The sequence below is a fragment of the Myotis daubentonii genome, chromosome 8, assembly GCF_963259705.1.
Source record: "Myotis daubentonii chromosome 8, mMyoDau2.1, whole genome shotgun sequence".
NCBI classification, from domain to species: domain Eukaryota; kingdom Metazoa; phylum Chordata; class Mammalia; order Chiroptera; family Vespertilionidae; genus Myotis; species Myotis daubentonii.
The window spans coordinates 53,895,537-53,913,102 of record NC_081847.1 but is presented as its reverse complement, the minus strand read 5'-3'; the positions used below and the strand labels follow the sequence as shown (position 1 = coordinate 53,913,102).

Sequence of the window (17,566 nt, the reverse complement as noted above, 5' to 3'; positions counted from 1 at the left end):
AACAAATAGGTCACATAGCAAATTTGACCCCAAAATATTATAATTTAGAAATGTGGAAGTATGGTAGGGGTTATATTAAAGACTCAAGTAAGCTCCAGAAAGCCTTGTATTTCTCAAACACCCCTGTGCTGACAGGCATTCCACACCTCTTTAGAGCAAACAGACTGCAGTTCCAACTCTGGCCAGCAGTCCTTGAGCCTGCTGAAGTATCTTCATTAGAGCAGGAGTTGAAATCCCCGGGACAGGAGGTAGGGCAGGGACTGGAGAGAGCTGACAACAGTTTCAAAAATTCTTCTCCATTTTCCAGAAATATTAATGTAATTTAAAAAACTGCAACTTCATTCATGAATGAAATGGTTCTACTAAGGAAAAAATATTCCTAATTTTTATTCTCTTTGCTCTTAACTATATCCACATTCTATTCTAAAACCTGCTTTCAAAATTCCTGCACTAAATTAATAATGAAATGTTTTTTGACTCCCAAGGTGGAGTGACCTGGGAGCCTTCCAAGCAATGATGCTGGGTCCCGCCTCACAGGCTGGGATGTAATCGACCCAGCGAGGTTCCCAGGTGATTCCTAATGTGCTGCCAAATGTGAAAGCCACCACTGAGGCCTTTTGGTGACATTTCAAGTCAAGTTCTACTAGTAGGCTGAAGAGTGGTATGAAAAACACAGCTGATTCCTTCAGCGCAAATCTTATCTAAATATAGAGACAGTGTAAAGACTCTGATACAGGATAACCTAGTAAAAAACTGCTGAACTGACTCTATGTGTTGAAGAATTATGGTTCAGTGTGATTTTCCCAGACTAGTTTGTGTCACAGACTATGATCTGAAACCCACATTAACTTGCTTCTGGCTCTGGATCATGAAAGCTTTACATTTTAAGTATTATATAATCACACTTTCCTCAAAATTCTCAATGCTCTAAGTTTCTGCCTATCTTACAAGTTCAATTACTGAGAGTGAAGGGTGCCCCTTTTTGAAGAAATATTTTCATCACTGGATATCTGATATGGCTAGTAAGTTATTATTTTTAAGCAGAATCCGTCTCCCCTGAACTGTTCCTCTCCTTTTGCTGCTGAAACAAGTAAGTCACCTTAAAACCAGAGGCTCCACATCTGCTGCTGCCTCATAAAAAGTTCAAGTTCTGCCCCTTTTAGCCTCTCCCAGTGGTCTCCTCTCCTTCAAGGGAAAGGTGCAGTCCCTGAATTCAACCAAGACCTGCCATGGTCTGACCTGGCAACCTGGGCAACAAAGCTTGTTACCTGTCTAGTTCATGATCTACCTGTCTCAGTTCTCTAGACATGAAGTAGGACAAACATCCCTCCACCAGAAAACAGAAACTGAGCAGGCAGCCAACTAAAGGTACAAGCTAGGAAGGAAGCTTTCACAGCATTCTACTGGAAAAAACAGATGAAGCCATACAAGACCCTAAATGTGGTTTCCATCAAGGTCACGTTACTCCATATGAAAACTAAAATAGGATTTAAAATGGGGGCAAAATAAGTGGATGTTGCACAGAGATGCTCCCAGGAACAAACTGGTATTACAACTAAAATACAGAAAAACTGAATAATCAACGGAAAACTCGCAGGAGAGAACCCTGATACCCAAGGACCAAGGTAGAGTCCACATAGAGACTGGTAAAGGGGTAGAGGTGCGAAAGGGCTGGCTGGGCGCTCACAGACAGCAACTGAAGTCCCAGAGAGATATCTCAGCTGTGAGTAGATGCCACTAAGAACTCTGGGATCTAATCCCCAAGCTGAGCCCCCCAGCAGAGAGCACCAAAACTGAGGAGGGTACCCATATAACGTCTGGCTGTGAAAAGCAGCAGGGTGCTATTTGCCAGGGAGTAACAGCTGAAAATTCAGGCACCCTCTTAAAGGGCCAACACACAAAATTACCAGTGGAGCTACCCACCTTGTGCTCCAGCAGAGGGAGGGTGAAGTGAACTGGAGCTGTGAGAGCAGAAGCCAGGACTGGGGACTTGGGGGATAGAGCTCAGAAGGCAGACACCCCAAGTTTCCTGGGCTGAGTCATTCCCTCACGCAGCAGAGGACATCTTTCCCACTTAACATTTACTTCCCCTACACCAGTGGTTCTCAACCTTGGCTGCACATTAGAATCACCTGGGAATCTTTTTAAAATCCTGATTTCTGGGCCTCATCCTCTGGAAATTCTGTTTCTTTGTTATGGGATGGGGCCACAACATTAGTAACAAATAAACAATTTCCAGAGGATGAGGCCCAGAAATCAGGATTTTAAAAAGATTTCCAGGTGATTCTAATATGCAGCCAAGGTTGAGAGCCACTGCCCTACACCCTACTGGAAAACACCTTGCCTTGAGGCCACTTAAGAGATTAAAAATAACAATTAGCCTCCAGGCAGAAGAAACTGCCCCACCCTGTTCAAAAAGCCCTCATCACACCCGAGGATGATTGCCTGTGGGGCAAATCTAGTTGGAATCCTATCAGTCAATAAACAGAGGTGGTCTCTGGAGGCTTTCAGTCTATGCCTGATCTAATCAGTCGGAAACAGCATTTAACACTGTCCTGCACTAGAGATTGAGAGATATAGAGCAGTGGTCGGCAAACTCATTAGTCAACAGAGCCAAATATCAACAGTACAATTGAAATTTCTTTTGAGAGCCAAATTTTTTAATCTTAAACTATGTAGGTAGGTACATTGTTATTAACATAATTAAGGTACTCCTAAGGCTTAGGAAGAGACACACTCTAGGGGCCAAAAAGCCGCATGTGGCTCGCGAGCCGCAGTTTGCCGACCACTGGTATAGAGGATCTACCTAATACACAGTCACAAATCCAAACAGAAAACCAAAATGAGGAGACAAAGAACCCCCAAATGAAAGAACTAGAGAATTCTCAGAAGAGATAAATGAAGCAGAGATAAGAAATTTATCAGAAACAGAGTTCAGAGTAATGATGTTAAAAATGCTCAATAGTATGAAAAAAGATATAGTAACTATGAAAAAAAGAACAGTCTGAGATAACAAATGACATAACACAAATAAAGAACACATTGGAAGGAATACACAGCAGATTAGGTGAAGCTGAGGATCGAATCAGTGAATTAGAAGACAGAGTTGAAAATATCACTCAGAGAACCAAAAAGAAAAAAAACACACAATTAAAAAACAGGAGGACAACTTAAGGGAGGGATAATGAAAGGTAACAATATTAGAATAGTAGGTGTGCCAGAAGAGGCAGAAAGGGAGAAAGACATAGAGAAGGTGTTTGAAGAAATAATGGCAGAGAACTTCCCTAACCTGGTAAAGGAAAAAGTCACACAAGTTCAGGAGGCACAGAGAACCCCAAGCAAGAAGAACCCAAACAGGCCCATGCCTAGACACATCATAATTGAAATGCCAAAAATTAAAGACAAAGAGAGAATCTTAAAGGCAGCAAGAGAAAAGAAAACTGTTACCTACAAAAGAGTTCCCATAAGGCTGACACCTGATTTCTCATTAGAAACTCTACAGGCCAGATGGGAATGGCATGAAGTACTCAAGGTAATGAAAAGCACAGATCTGAGACCAAGATTACTATATCCAGCAAGGCTTTCATTCAAAATAGACGGTCAAATAAAGAGCTTCCCAGACAAAAAAAAAAAAAAAAAAGGCTAAAAGAGTACATCACCACCAAGCCAGCATTACAAGAAATGCTAGAGGGATTGCTGTAATGAAAAGAAAAAACAGAGAGAGAAACCTAGCCATACAGAATTAAAATGGCAATAAATAAGTACCTATCAATAATAACCCTAAACGTAAATGGATTAAATGCTCCAATCAAAAGGCGTAGGGTAGCTGAATAGATACGAAGACGTGACCCAACTATATGCTGTTTACAAGAGACCCACCTCAAAACAACAGACACACACACAGGATGAGAGTGAAGGGATGCAAAAAAAATTTCCATGCAAATGGAAAAAAAAAATAGCTGGAGTAGCAATACTCATATCTGACAAAATAGACTTTAAAATGAAGGCCATTACAAGAGACAACAAAGGTGACTACATAATACTAAAGGGATTGATCTAACAAGAGAATATAACCCTGGTAAACATTTATGCACCCAGTATAGGAGAACCTAAATATATAAAAAAACTTCTAGAGGACTTTAACAGAGAGATCGACAACAATACAGTCATAGTAGGGAATTTTAACATCCCTCTGACTTCACTGGATAGATCTTCCAGACAAAAACTTAACAAGGAAACAAAGACTCTAAAAGGACACACTGGGCAGAGCCTGGGAGGTTCACTGGTTGAGCGTTGACCTATGAACCAGGAGGTCATAATTCGATTCCAGGTCAGGGCACATGCCCGGTTGTGGGCTCAATCCCCAGTGGGGGGCATGTAGGAGGCAGCAGATCAATGATTCTGTCTCATCATTGATGTTTTTATCTCTTTCTCCCTCTCCCTTTCTCTCTGAAATCAATAAAAATATATTTTTAAAATAAATAAATAAAAAAATAAAATAAAAATTAAATCAGATGGATTTAATTGACATTTGTAGAACATTTCACCCCAAGGCAGCAGAATATACATTCTTCTCAAGTGCACATGGATCATTTACAAAGATAGACCACATGTTAGGACACAAAACAAGTCTCCACAAGTTCAAGAAGATTTAAATCATATCAAGCATCTTCTCAGATCACAGTGGAAAGAAATTAAAAATCAACCACAGTAAAAACACCCCAAAATATTCAAAAACATGAAGGATAAATAGCATGCTATTAAACAATGAATGAATTACCAATGAAATCAAGAAAGAAATCAAAAACTTCCTGGAAACAAATGAAAATGAATACACAACCCAAAATCTCTGAGACACAGCAAAAGCAGTCCTGAGAGGGAAGTTCATAGCACTACAAGCATACCTCAAAAAAACAAGAAAAATCAGTAATGAACTATTTAACCCTACAACTTAAAGAACTATAAAAAGAATAACAAGAAAAACCCAAAGTAAGTAGAAGGAAGAAAATAATAAAGATTAGAGCAGAAATAAATACCTTAGAGACTAAAAAATAATACAAAAACTCGAAGAAACCAACAGCTGGTTCTTTGAGAGAATAAACAAAATTGATATACCATTAGTCAGACTCATCAAGAAACAAAGAGAGAGGACTCCAATAAATAAAATCAGAAATGAAAGTGGAGGAGTAAACACTGACACCGCAGAAATACAAAGGATTGTAAGAAAGTACTATGAACAACTATATACCAACAAGCTGGACAATGTGGATGAAATAGACAAATTCCTAAAAAAATACAATCTCTCAAAACTGAATCAGGAAGAAAAATAACCTGAATAGGCCAACAACTGATGAAATAGAAGCAGTAATCAAAAAACTCCCACCAAACAAAAGCCCAGGTCCGGACAGCTTCACAGGGGAGTTTTACCAAACATTCACAGAATAACTAACACCTATACTCCTCAAACTATTTCAGAAAATCCAAGAGGAAGGAACACTTCCAAACTCTTTTTATGAGGCCAACATTATCCTAATTCCAAAACCAGATAAAGACATTACAAAGAGAATTACAGGTCAATATTCCTAATGAACATAGATGCTAAAATCCTCAACAAAATATTAGCAAATCACATCCAGCAATATATTAAAAAGATCATACACCATGATCAACTGGTATTTATTTCAGGGATGCAAGGCTGGTACAATATTCGCAAATCAAATCACATAAACAAATTGAAAGACAAAAATCACATGATCATATCAATAGACACAGAAAAAGCATTCAACAAAATCTAACACCCATTTTTGATAAAACCTCTCAGCAAAGTGGGAATAGAGGGAGCATATCTCAACATGATAAAGGCCATTTTTGACACACCTACAGCCAACACCACACTCAATGGGCAAAAACTAAAACCACTTCCCCTAAGAACAGGGATAAGACAGGGATGCCCACTTTCACCACTCCTGTTCAACACAGTACTGGAAACGCTAGCCATAGCGATAAGACAAGACAAAGAAGAAATAAAAGGCATCCAAATTGGAAAAGAAGAAGTAAAACTGTCATTATTTGCAGATGACATGACATTGTATATAGAAAACCCCAAAGACTCCATCAAAAAACTACTAGACTTAATACATGAATTCAGCAATGTAGCAGGGTACATTTAAAGAGGTAAAAGACCTGTACTCAGAAAACTACAGGACATTGAAAAAAGAAATAGAGGAAGACATAAACAAATGGAGGAACATACCATGTTCATGGATTGGTAGAATTAACATCATCAAAATGCCCATACTACCCAAAGCAATTTACAGATTCAATGCAATCCCCATTAAGATACAAATGGAATATTTCACAGACCTAGAACAAACTCTCCAAAAATTCATATGGAATAAAAAAAGACCCCAAATAGCCCCATCAACCCTGAGAAAGAAGAACAAAGTAGGAGGGATCTCAGTACCAGATATCAAGCTATATTACAAAGCCACTGTTCTCAAAACTGCCTGGTACTGGCACAAGAACAAACATACGCCAATGGAATAGAACAGAGAACCCATAAAGCCATTATGCTCAATTAATATTTGACAAAGGAGGCAAGAACATACAATGGAGTCAAGATAGTCTCTTTAATAAATGGTGTTGGGAAATTGGACAGATACATGCAAAAAAATGAAACTAGACCACCAACTTACACTATTCACAAAAATAAACTCAAAATGAATAAAGGACTTAAACGTAAGACAGGAAACCATAAAAATCTTAGAAGAATGCATAGGCAGCAAAATATCAGACATGTATCATAGCAATATCTTAACCAATAAAGCTCCTAAGGCAATGGAAACTAAGGAGAAAATAAACAAATAAGACTACATCAAAATAAAAAGCTTCTGCACAGCAAAAGAAACTATCAACAAAACAAGAAAGCCCACTGCATGGGAGAACATATTTGCCAATATTATCTCTGATAAGGGTTTAATCTCCAAAATTTACAAGGAACTCATACAACTTAACTAAAGGAAGATTAAATACTCCAATCAAAAAATGGGCAAAGGACCTAAATAGACACTTTTCGAAAGAAGACATACAGAAGGCCGAGACATATGAAAACATTCTCAAAGTCACTAATCATCTAAGAGAGGCAAATCAAAACGACAATGAGGTACCATCTCACACCTGTCAGAATGGCCATCATCAACAAACAATAAGTGCTAGCCAGGATGTGGAGAAAAAGGAACCTTCTTGCACTGCTGGTGGGAATGCAGATTGGTGCAACCACTGTGGAAAACAATATGGAATTTCCTCAAAAAATTAAAAATGGAACTCCCATTTGACCCAGTAATCCCACTTCTAGGAATATATCCCAAATATTCAGAAACACCAACCAGAAAGTATATATGCACCCCTATGTTCATAGCAGCACAATTCACAGTAGCTAAGATTTGGAAACAGCCTAAGAGCCCATCAACAGATGAATGGATTAGAAAACTATGGTACATCTACACAATGGAATACTATGCTGCTGTAAAAAAGAAGGAACTCTTACCATTTGCAACAGCATGGATGGACCTGGAGAGCATATGCTAAGCGAAATAAGCCAGTCGGAAAAAGATAAATATCACATGGTCTCACTCATTTGTGGAATATAATGAACAACATAAACTGATGAACAAAAATAGAGCCAGAGGAAAAAAAAATATTTTAGAATATAATAGAAGTAATCCTGTTACTTGCAGGTTTTTAGTATTTCCTACAACTTTTGTATAATTACTATGTTAGTACAGTTTTGGTAATACGGTACTACTTTGAGTAATTAGGAGTAGGCGCGCTCCTAAACATTTCATGAGGTTTCTGTTCGACATCATTTTCTCTGGGCAGCCCAGACTTACTTCCCTGCTGCCACAGATTGCTCCCACCAGCATGGAACACTGTGCTGACAAGCCAGGACAGAGGTCTTGTCTCTGCAGCTGAACTTCATATCCTCAGCCACCAGAAGAGAGCCAACCAGTCACAGAAAGTGCTTTAAAATATTTGCTGAATACATTAATGAACCCATACATGGGGCTTTATATTTATCAAGGCAGAGCAATGTGAAATGCACACTTTGGACTCAAATGTAGATTCGAATCCCAACCCTGACACTCACTAGCTGGGTGGACCTTCCAAATCACTTTCCCTCTCAGGGCTTCAGTTCCCCTATCTATAAAAATCCCCACCTACCTTCCAGGTTTTTCTTAGAAATAAAATTCATAATGGATGACAAAAAAATCAGATTATAAGAAACATTACTAGAAGAGTCAACTGAGAGAATGGTCCTCAAATGATTTGGTCTTCGGACCCCTTTACATTCTTATATATTACCGAGAACTCAAAAACCTTAAGTTTACATAGATTATATCTGTTGATATTTGCTCTATTAGCAATTAAAACCGAGCAATTTTTAAATGTTTATTCACTTAAAAATAAATCTATTTAACATACATATTTTTATGAAAAATATACTCTCCAAAAAAGTAGTAAGAAGAGTTTTCACTTTTACAAGTCTATATATATATAATTTTTTTTAATTGACTTCAGAGAGGAAGAGAGAGGGAGAGAGAGATAGAAACATCAATGATGAGAGAGAATCATTAATCGGCTACCTCCTACACGCCCCCTACTGAGGTCAAATCTGCAAACCCAGCCATGTGCCCTGACCAGGAATCAAACCTTGACCTGGTTCATAGGTAGATGCTCAACCATTAAGCCATACCAGCCAGGCTTACAAGACTTTTTAATGCTCCCTCAATGACAGGTGGATCCCCATGTCTGTTTCTGATCTCACCCAGTTGCAACATGCTGTTTGTGAGTGAAATACATGAAGATAATGCAGCCTCACAGTTTGGTGCCACCACCGCCGTGATTCCTGCTAAGACCTCATTGCTGTTGTATGATTAGTGCAAATGGGAAGCAAGTCACAAAGCCAGTCTTAGTATCGCTGTGAAAATGCCTTCCTCGCAGAGCCCTAAAGTGTGTGGGATGCCCAGGGGTCCCCAAAGCACACTTTGAGAACCACCGTGGTAGAGCAACAGTAAGAGGGAAAGCTCAGGAAGCACTGAGACCTACAGCAGGAGAGGGGAGGTAGTCTCTCCCCATGGGGACAGCAAGGCCGGGGACACAGAAACACTGTGGCGTCTGACCACAAGGGACTCTTGAGAAGAGAGCTGGGCAAGGCCACAGCAGTTAGGACCCCTGAGGCCCCTGGATTTCAAGGTCAAGGGGTGGAGGAATCCATTCAAGAGTTTTAACCAGGGAGTGTGCCCCTGATTTACATTTACGGGGACCCTGAGGCTGACAGGACAGAGGAGCAAAGGCCAATTAAGGCTCCTACAGAAGTGCACCTGAGGGACATATGACTGCCAGGTGGCAAGCATAGGGGCCCGGGGAAATACACATTTGCGGTGAAGCCACAGACCTGCCAGGCCTCCACAGCCAGGTGGGCAGGGCCAGGCGCTGTGGAAAACCGGGTGACCGCCTATGCCACATGGTAGGACAGGAGGGTCCTTCTGTGTCCTGAGCCTTCTTCCAGGTGACCCAGATAGTGCGCCTGATGCGATTTCTGACGGGAGGCATATTAACAAGATAAGGTAAATGCACAGCCACCACCAATGACAAGTGGGGTGATTATGACCCAGGTACGGCTGTGCACATGGTCAGTGGCCCACGCTCAAGGCCACATGAAGGGTCAGTCCTGGCTGGAATGCCTGCACCCTGACCCTTCACAGCGTGTCCCTAACTCCCCTATCTGCACTGCACCCCCTTCCCTGAGGGCCTCGGGGAGAGCATGGGCAAGGTGCGCGTCAGCCCCCACCTGCACCTGTGCTCCGGGAGCCTGAGCATCCCTCCTGCAGGACAGGGGCACCGAGTCCACAACCGGGCTTCGCCTATGCCCTGGCGCGTCGGTCTCAGGACCGCTCCCAGAGGCGGGGAGCCTGGTGCGGCCCTGTGGCCTGGGGAGACCAAGGGCCGCGGCTGTCACCCCGGCTCCCCGCCCCGCCAGCCCGCCAGCCCGCCAGCCGCGCCGGCACCAGCACCCACAGGCCTCCACAGTCCGGCGGCGGGCAGGGCGGGGCGCGATCCCGGCTGACGGGCGGGTGGAGGGCGCCGGCCGGGCGGGAGGGGGAAGGAGGAGGAGGGTGAAGAAAGGTGGAGGGTGGAGGGTACAGGGTGGAGGGAGGAGTGAGGAGGGAGAGGGGTGGGGGAGGAGGGCGGAGGAGGGAAGTGGGAGGGGGAGGAGAGAAGAGGGAGGAGGAGGAGGGAGGAGGAGGGCGGCGTGCACCTCGCCCCCGGCCCGCCGCCGCCGCCGGCCCAGGAAAGTAGGCCCAGCCGGCGGAGGGCCGCGCCGTATCATTCCGCCCGCGCCTGCGGCCGGCAGTCGGGCGGCAGCGGCTGTGGCAGGACGGTCGGACGCAGCGGCGTCCTCGGCCCTCCCGGCCCCGGCCCGCCCGACCCCTCGCCGCCCCGCCTGGCCCGGCCGTTCCTGGAGCCCCACGCGCCGCATCCGGGGACTATATTCGCGCGGAGCGGCACAGCGGCGGCCGGCCGGGGCCGCTTACCGGTGTCGCCGCGCGCCTTGCTCTCCTTGGGCTTCGGGGGGCGGCCCCGCGGCATCGTAGGCGGCGGCGGCGGCCCACCCCTCGGCCGCACACACACTCACACACATACGCCCGGCCGAGCGCGCACGCGCGAGGACAGGCCGCGGGGACGCGGCGCGCGCCCGGCGGAGCGTGGAGGCGGGCGAAGCGGCCCAGGCGGCCGCCGAGCCCCGGCCGAGCGCGCGCCGGCCCACGGGGGGAAGGCGCCCGAGAAGGCGAACGGCAGCGCTAGGACCGCGCCCACCGCGGCGGGTTCCATGGCCCGGCGGGCCGTGTTGGGGGCGTTGGGAGCCGGCGCGCGGTGGGGGCGGGGAGGGGCGCCGTGCGCATGCGCGCTCCGCGTTCGGGCCTGGTGCGTCGGAGGGCGAGCGGCGTCACCTGGGAGCCCGGACCCCGACGCCCGGCCGCACTTGGGACACCCGGCGTGTGGCCGGAAGACTCCCCCGCTGGGACAGTCTTGGGGGCTGTGAGGAGGAAAGTTCTCTGTCGGCAGCGGGGGCTGAGAAAGCTTCCCAGGTGGGTGACCGGGGTAAAAGGGAAAACCCCACCGAGGAAGGGCCCTTGTGCCGGTACCTTGCGGAGTCAGGAAAGCCTTGGGGAGCCCGGAGCCCAGACCCGGGACCTGACCGAGGACACGCACCCAGGCCGCCGTGTGCCGCCCTCCCACGGAGTACAGGAAAGCCACATGGTTCCACATGTGGTGATCTTTCTTTATGGACCATTCTAACTCCCACAACATTCTCACGGAAACGGGACGGCAAGCGCCCGGAGGTGAAGCAGCCGCGCTGTGGAGGGAGTGATGATTGGCTCAAGCCCCACGCAGGGAGTCACCTAGTCTCTGAAGAAGGAATTCAAGGCAATAAGTAATGATCAACCGCATGCAAGATATGAGGAAATACAAACCTAATGTTACAAAACTTGGAACCATGGGGCAGGAAAGACACAAAACTAGTCAACATATTATAATGGAGGTTTAAATAATCCACGGAGAACCTTGAGATAAAGCAAGAACCGTTGGAAAAATAGGAAAGAATCTCAACTCAATCTTAGTAAACGGTTGGTAAGAAAGGACTTTCCAGGTGGAGGCAACAGGTAAAGGGCGGAAACTAAAATTAACTAAAAATCTCTCATGTGAGGTGCTTTATATATCTTCAATTATGTTTTCATGTATTCACCCAGTTCCTGAAAAAAACTAGGCAGATAATCATAAGAAACAAGCTCAGAGAGCTTTTCTAACATCAGCCAGCCAGTGAATGGCTAATGGGATTTCATAATTATTAACTGCTGCTTTTAAATACTTCTTACATAAAATACTTCTAATCCTTGCAACAATCCTGTAAGTACCATTTTACAGATGGTACTGAGGTTCAAAGGACTTAATTTGGTTCAGGCTACATAAACTGCAGGCAAATCCAAGTCTCAAATTTTAACTGACAATCCTATATAACTAGTTGTATCAAAGCAGAAATCTACGCAAGTTTAAATACAATATGACAGTATTTCCGTATGCATATTAGAGTAGGATTGGGATATAAGGCTAAGAAAATAGGTTGGAGGCAGATCTTAAGAATCCTTGGCCACTTACAAATCAGTTTGGATTATGATGATTTGTGTATAAATGTACACCCTAATTTGTTCTGAAAGTAATTTGAAGCAATTGGTACATGTGGATGAAGGGAAAAAGTAAAGAATCAAAAGTAAAGAATAAAGTCCTATGTAGTTATAAAAGGTGAATAGGAAATGGAACTCCAGACTTCTTGTCCCAAATAAAGTAGACATGATCAGTTACCAGATTCTCATCCTTAAAAGATATCTGTATCCCTATCACCATATCCCTGTTGTTTCTTTTACCATACATACACATGGCAATTATATCATCAGTGGACAATTTTACTTCCCTTCTGATATGAATGCCTTTTATTTCTTTTTCTTGCCTAATTGCTCTGGCTAGGACTTCCAGTGCAATGTCGACTGGGAGTGGTGAGAGTGGGCACCCTTGTCTTGTTCCTGATGTTGGCAAGAAAGCTTTGAACATTTCACCATTGAGTATGGTGTTAGCTGTGGGTTTGTCATATGTGGCCTTTATTATGTTGAGACATTTTTCTATATCAAATTGCTTGAGTTTTTCTCTTGAATGGATGTTGAATTTTGTCAAATGATTTTCCTGCATCTATGTAAATGAAAATATGATCCCTATCTTTCATTCTATTAATGTGGCATATCACATTTATTGATTTGCATTGCTTTCCATGGGTAAATTACCCTTGGTCATGGTGTATGAACCTTTCGAGGTGCTGGTGAATTCATTTTGTTAGTATTTTAAAAAAAAACAACAAACATATAAATGTATATATTCATCAAGAATATTGTCCTATAGTTTTCTTTTAGTGTCCTTATCTGGATTTGGTGTCAGGGTAATTCAGGCCTCCCAAAATGAGTTTGTAAGTATTCCCTCTCTTCAATTTTTTGGAAGACTTTGAGAAAGACTGGTGTTAATTCTCCTTTAAATGTTTGATAGAATTCACTGGTGAAACCATCTGGTCCTAGGCTTTTCTTTGGTGGGAGGTCCTTTATTTTTTCAATCTCTTTATTCATTATTGGTCTGTTCAAATTTTCTATTTTTTCATGATTCAGTCTTGGTAGGGTGTATGTAGGTTGGTTTCCTAGACTTACCCTCCTAGACGTCTCAGAATTCTATAGAAGGCTGCTCTTCCTTTTGTTTTAAAATTGATAACTATATTGGACATTAAAAAGGAGGTATAAAACATATGCTTCCCAGAACCACACACAGCACAGCTAGAGAACAGGGTCAACACCCTGGAAGTCCATATCTGCTCCTCCCTGAGGACATCCTCTCCCAGAAGTACCTGCTCTCCTGGTACTGCATCATCATCCCCTCGACTGTATAGTTGTACAGTTTATTTAGATGTCTTTAAAGAAATGCAGTATTAGTCAATTGGTCCAATTTTTGACCTTTTTCTTAAAGTTGTTCTGAATTCTTCTGTGTCTTGAGTCTTCATTCAATACTGTGCTTGTGAAATTTATTGATGCTGATGCATATAGCTTTAATTCGTTTATTTTCACTGTTGTATAGTATTTCATTGTAAGACTATGCTAGTTTATTCATTCAATCCATTGTTAATGGACTTTTGGGTTATGCCAAGTTGTGTTTTGGCTTGTTTATTTTTATAAACATACTATGTATATAGTATGGGTGTGTTTTTTTAATACAGTATAAAAAAATATTTATTATCTTATTTTTTGCTTTCAATTTGTCCCAAGTCATCTTAGTTTACCTTTCTCTATTTTCTTGCCTTCTTTTAGATTGATTTTTTTTCTCATTCTACTTTTCCCCCTTCACTAGTTTGAAAATTATATACTATATTCTCCCAAGGGTACATAGACATTTAAAGATGATATTTAAGAAAATATAATGTTAACCAATATCTTTACCCTGCTCTTAATTTATATATTATTCTTTTTAATCCTGCTTTTGAACTGCGGAAGATATTTTACTTAGTAATTTAACTTGTCTAGATATACCTAGATGTTCCGTTCTTTTTGTATTCTACATTCCTATCTCTGACCTCTTCTTTCTGTCTCATACATATTTACTATTTAATTTAGTAAGCATGACCTGTGGCAAACATTCTTAATTTTTGTTTACCTGAAAATGCCTCTATATTGCTCTTATTCTTAAAGATAGTTTCTTCTAATTAAATAATTCTATGTTGAATTATTTTATTTCAATCTACTGAAAATATTCTGTTTTCAGCTTGGCTTCTCATCAGTGACAAAGAATCAGTCTTCATTGTTTTGGTGATCACCTTTTTCATGGAAGCTTTTTAAAAAATATATACTTTTATTGATTTCAGAGAGGGAAAGAAACATCGATGATGAGAGAGAATCATTGATCGGCTACCTCCTGCACACCCCCCACTGGGGATCAAGTCCGCAACCCGGGCGTATGCCCTTGACCGAATCGAACCCTGGGCCCTTCAGTCCGCAGGCTGACACTCTATCCACTGAGCCAAATAGGCCAGGGCGTCACTGAAGCTTTTGAGACCTTCTCTCCACCATTGGTGTCTTGCAGATTCATCTTGGAGTGCCTGTGTGTGGATTCTTTTCATTTATACTTTCAGGGATTCATAAGGAATTTTCACGAATTACTTCTAAAATATGGCCTTAGCTGCATTCTTTCTCCTGGAATTCCAACCAGATTTATGGTAGGGCTTCCTATTTTATTCTCCTGTTTCTTTTCTTTCATAAAACTTAAAAAGGCGATCATTCACATTTGTTTAGATATTCCTCTTGCCTCACCCTTGTGCTTGCCTGATGGAGGTGAAACTGCTATGAACATTGTGTCAAGTCTTGGCATGGATGTTCCACAGAAGATCCTGTGCTTGGTCTGCATTTTGAGAAACACAACAAAGTAGCAAAGCCTTGGTTTTCCTGAGTGTCCTCTGAGGTGGGTCCTGTCACAGCCCAAGGGGGGTCTCTGCACCCCAGTCATTTCCTCCTCTTCAAGGAGACATCTGACATTCCTCCTGCTGTGTAAGTCAGCAAGGCAGATGCACTTCAAAGGAGATTCCACAGCCCATTCAAGAGAGAATAACTCCGCTGCTTGTTTCTTTTTATTGGGATGAAACCATACAGCATAAAATTTACCATTTAACCACTTCAAGAGTGGCATTAAGTACATTCCATTAGGAAAGTAACTTTCTTGCTTACAGTTCATTGACAACAAAATAGAGTTCTCCAGAGACCTTCAGATCTGCAGCCCAGAGCTTTTTCCATGTGGTCTTTACCTAAACCAGCTCCATCTCCACTCTCCGTGTTTATGCCCAGATCCCAGCCTCCTGTCCTCTGGAGTCCATGACTATATTTTTTCTTTATTCCCTGCACCAAGGATTAAGGCAGAGGCATCTATTTCTACTATGACTCCGTTTCTAGTGTAGAAGGTGGTAGAAGATGGAACATGCTCACTCAGAAAGGGCGCAGTCGTTTTGGACCAGCAACTTAAGAGATGCTCTTTCCTCCTGCTTGCGGCTTCTTGTCAGTCATGGAATCACTGTGGCCGCAGACTCATCAACAGCTGATTTCCTGGGAAAAGGTGATAAACCTTGGAAGGGACGATTAAGTATATCCCTCTGACACAGTTGCATGGACTCTTGTCCGCATTGCAGCTATCAGCCCCATTTAGTGAAAGAAGATGGAGACTTAGGTTGTCTCATGGCACTCTAAATCTTTTGAATTTCCATTTTCAGAAAGTGTTGCAGGGCCGTGTGCAGTGCAGTGTGAACCTGAGTGGCATAAATTTTTGTCCCACAGTATAACCTACGTGTACACTTCCGCTTAAACAAGAACACACCACACCTGCCAGTGTTCCATGGGGATGTTACCCTTCAGCATTTTCCAGGCCCACCAGCCTCCAGCCTTGGCTAATAGCGTCCAGAAAATTAGAGAAGCTGTTTTCATTGTGGGGTGGGGGGTGGGGCAACAGTCTGATCACTTTTCTCCTGAGCAGATATGGTCTTAATTGTGTCTCATATTTGGAGGCAGGAAACCGTCATCTATTCTATTCCTCGTTAGAACTAAGAGGTTTTATGTAAACAGTCTTTCTGCCACCCTGTTAACCTCAAATAACCCCTTTGCACCTGCCAAGTTGCACTGTGAACTACATACACCCTTCTAGACACACACTCAGCTTACAAGCAGGTTCCGTAGTCAACGATTTGGGGTGACAGTTGCCCTGTAAAGCTTAAAAACCTCCAACACATTTTCTCCCATAGATTTCACAGGAAATGCAGGTGCCAGGCTGCGTGGCCCCAGAAAAGTCCCTTTACCTTTCTAGGTCTCCGACACTAACATGAGAAAGTTGGGCTGGTGGCTCTGTGAGGTCCCCAGGCAGTCTTCATATTCTAGACGGCTTTCTGCTTGGGCCCTGAACAGCAAACACTCAGTGCTTTGTTTCCAGGAAGAGTCCGGTGGATGAAAGCTGAAGCCAGTGGCCCTTGAGCACACTCTCAGGGCTGGCCTTCCTGCACCCGTGGACTGCAAGTGAGAGAGTTACACGTGGCTGTAATAAAAATGAAAGTGCTCTGTTGATTCACTAGCAAGCCCAGCTTCACTTGTGCAGTTACTGATGCCTGCAATCAGCTCTGTGAGGTGAGCCATATTTGAGAGAGGACAGGATGGCGCTAGCAGGTTTGGCTCAGTGGATAGAGTGCCAGCCCACAGATTAAAGGGTTCTGGGTTTGATTCCAGTCAAAGGGAACATACCTCGGTTGCAGGCCGGATCCCTGGGCCTGGTCTCTGTGTCTTCCCCCTCCCTTCCACTCTCTCTAAAAATCAGTAGGAAAATATCCTCAGTTGAGGATTAACCAAAAAAAAGAAAAAAGAAAGGATAGGATGCCACACCCTCCTATACAGTGTATGGGTGCAGTCACCATGGTTCACCACCTACCAAGACCCCAAAAGGCTAAGAAGACTGCTCTGGGCTACTCCAGAGTCAGTGCACCTGAGCTGCTGTGGCCTGGCCCATGGTTGGGGTGACACTCCAGCTGGTTCCCTCTTCAGGATGTGTTTCAGAAGAAGGAGAGAGAGGGAAGGAGGGAGGGGGGAGAAAGAGAGAGAGAAAAGAGAGGGAGAGGGAGGAGCGCCACCTGGTGGCAAGTCATGATGCTGCCAGCACTGTCAGGAGCAACCCAGAGTCCTGCCATTTGTTACACAGGCCTGACTTCCAGTGCTGAAACAGTGATTGGCACACACTGGCTGCTAATAATGATAGGTAACATCTATTTATTGAGTAACAACTGTGCGTTCTTTTTAATTGATAGAATTTTTTAGATTTACAGAAAAATTGACCAGCTGGTACAGAGTTCCCCTGTACCCTCCTCCCCCTCAATACAGTTTCTCCTATTGATAACATC

General features: G+C 43.5%; 1 protein-coding gene and 1 long non-coding RNA gene across 5 annotated transcripts in view; one reads left to right on the top strand and one right to left on the bottom strand.

The window, feature by feature from the left end:
* The window catches only part of ZNF236 (zinc finger protein 236), an 80,756-nt gene extending 69,850 nt beyond the window's left edge, over positions 1-10,906 (bottom strand). For 2 of the 4 annotated variants that reach the window (XM_059706391.1, XM_059706390.1), the window contains exon 1: positions 10,596-10,906. In XM_059706391.1, the coding sequence (XP_059562374.1) occupies positions 10,596-10,650 (55 nt within the window). In that variant the 5' untranslated portion in view covers positions 10,651-10,906. The remainder of the gene's footprint in view (positions 1-10,595) is intronic. The other 2 variants (XM_059706389.1, XM_059706394.1) reach the window with 1 other exon arrangement.
* Positions 10,907-11,594: 688 nt separating this feature from the next.
* On the top strand, positions 11,595-17,095 carry LOC132239704 (uncharacterized). The gene is made up of 2 exons (XR_009454121.1): positions 11,595-11,726; positions 14,937-17,095. It is a non-coding gene; the product is annotated as an uncharacterized LOC132239704 (long non-coding RNA).
* Positions 17,096-17,566: the final 471 nt, after the last annotated feature.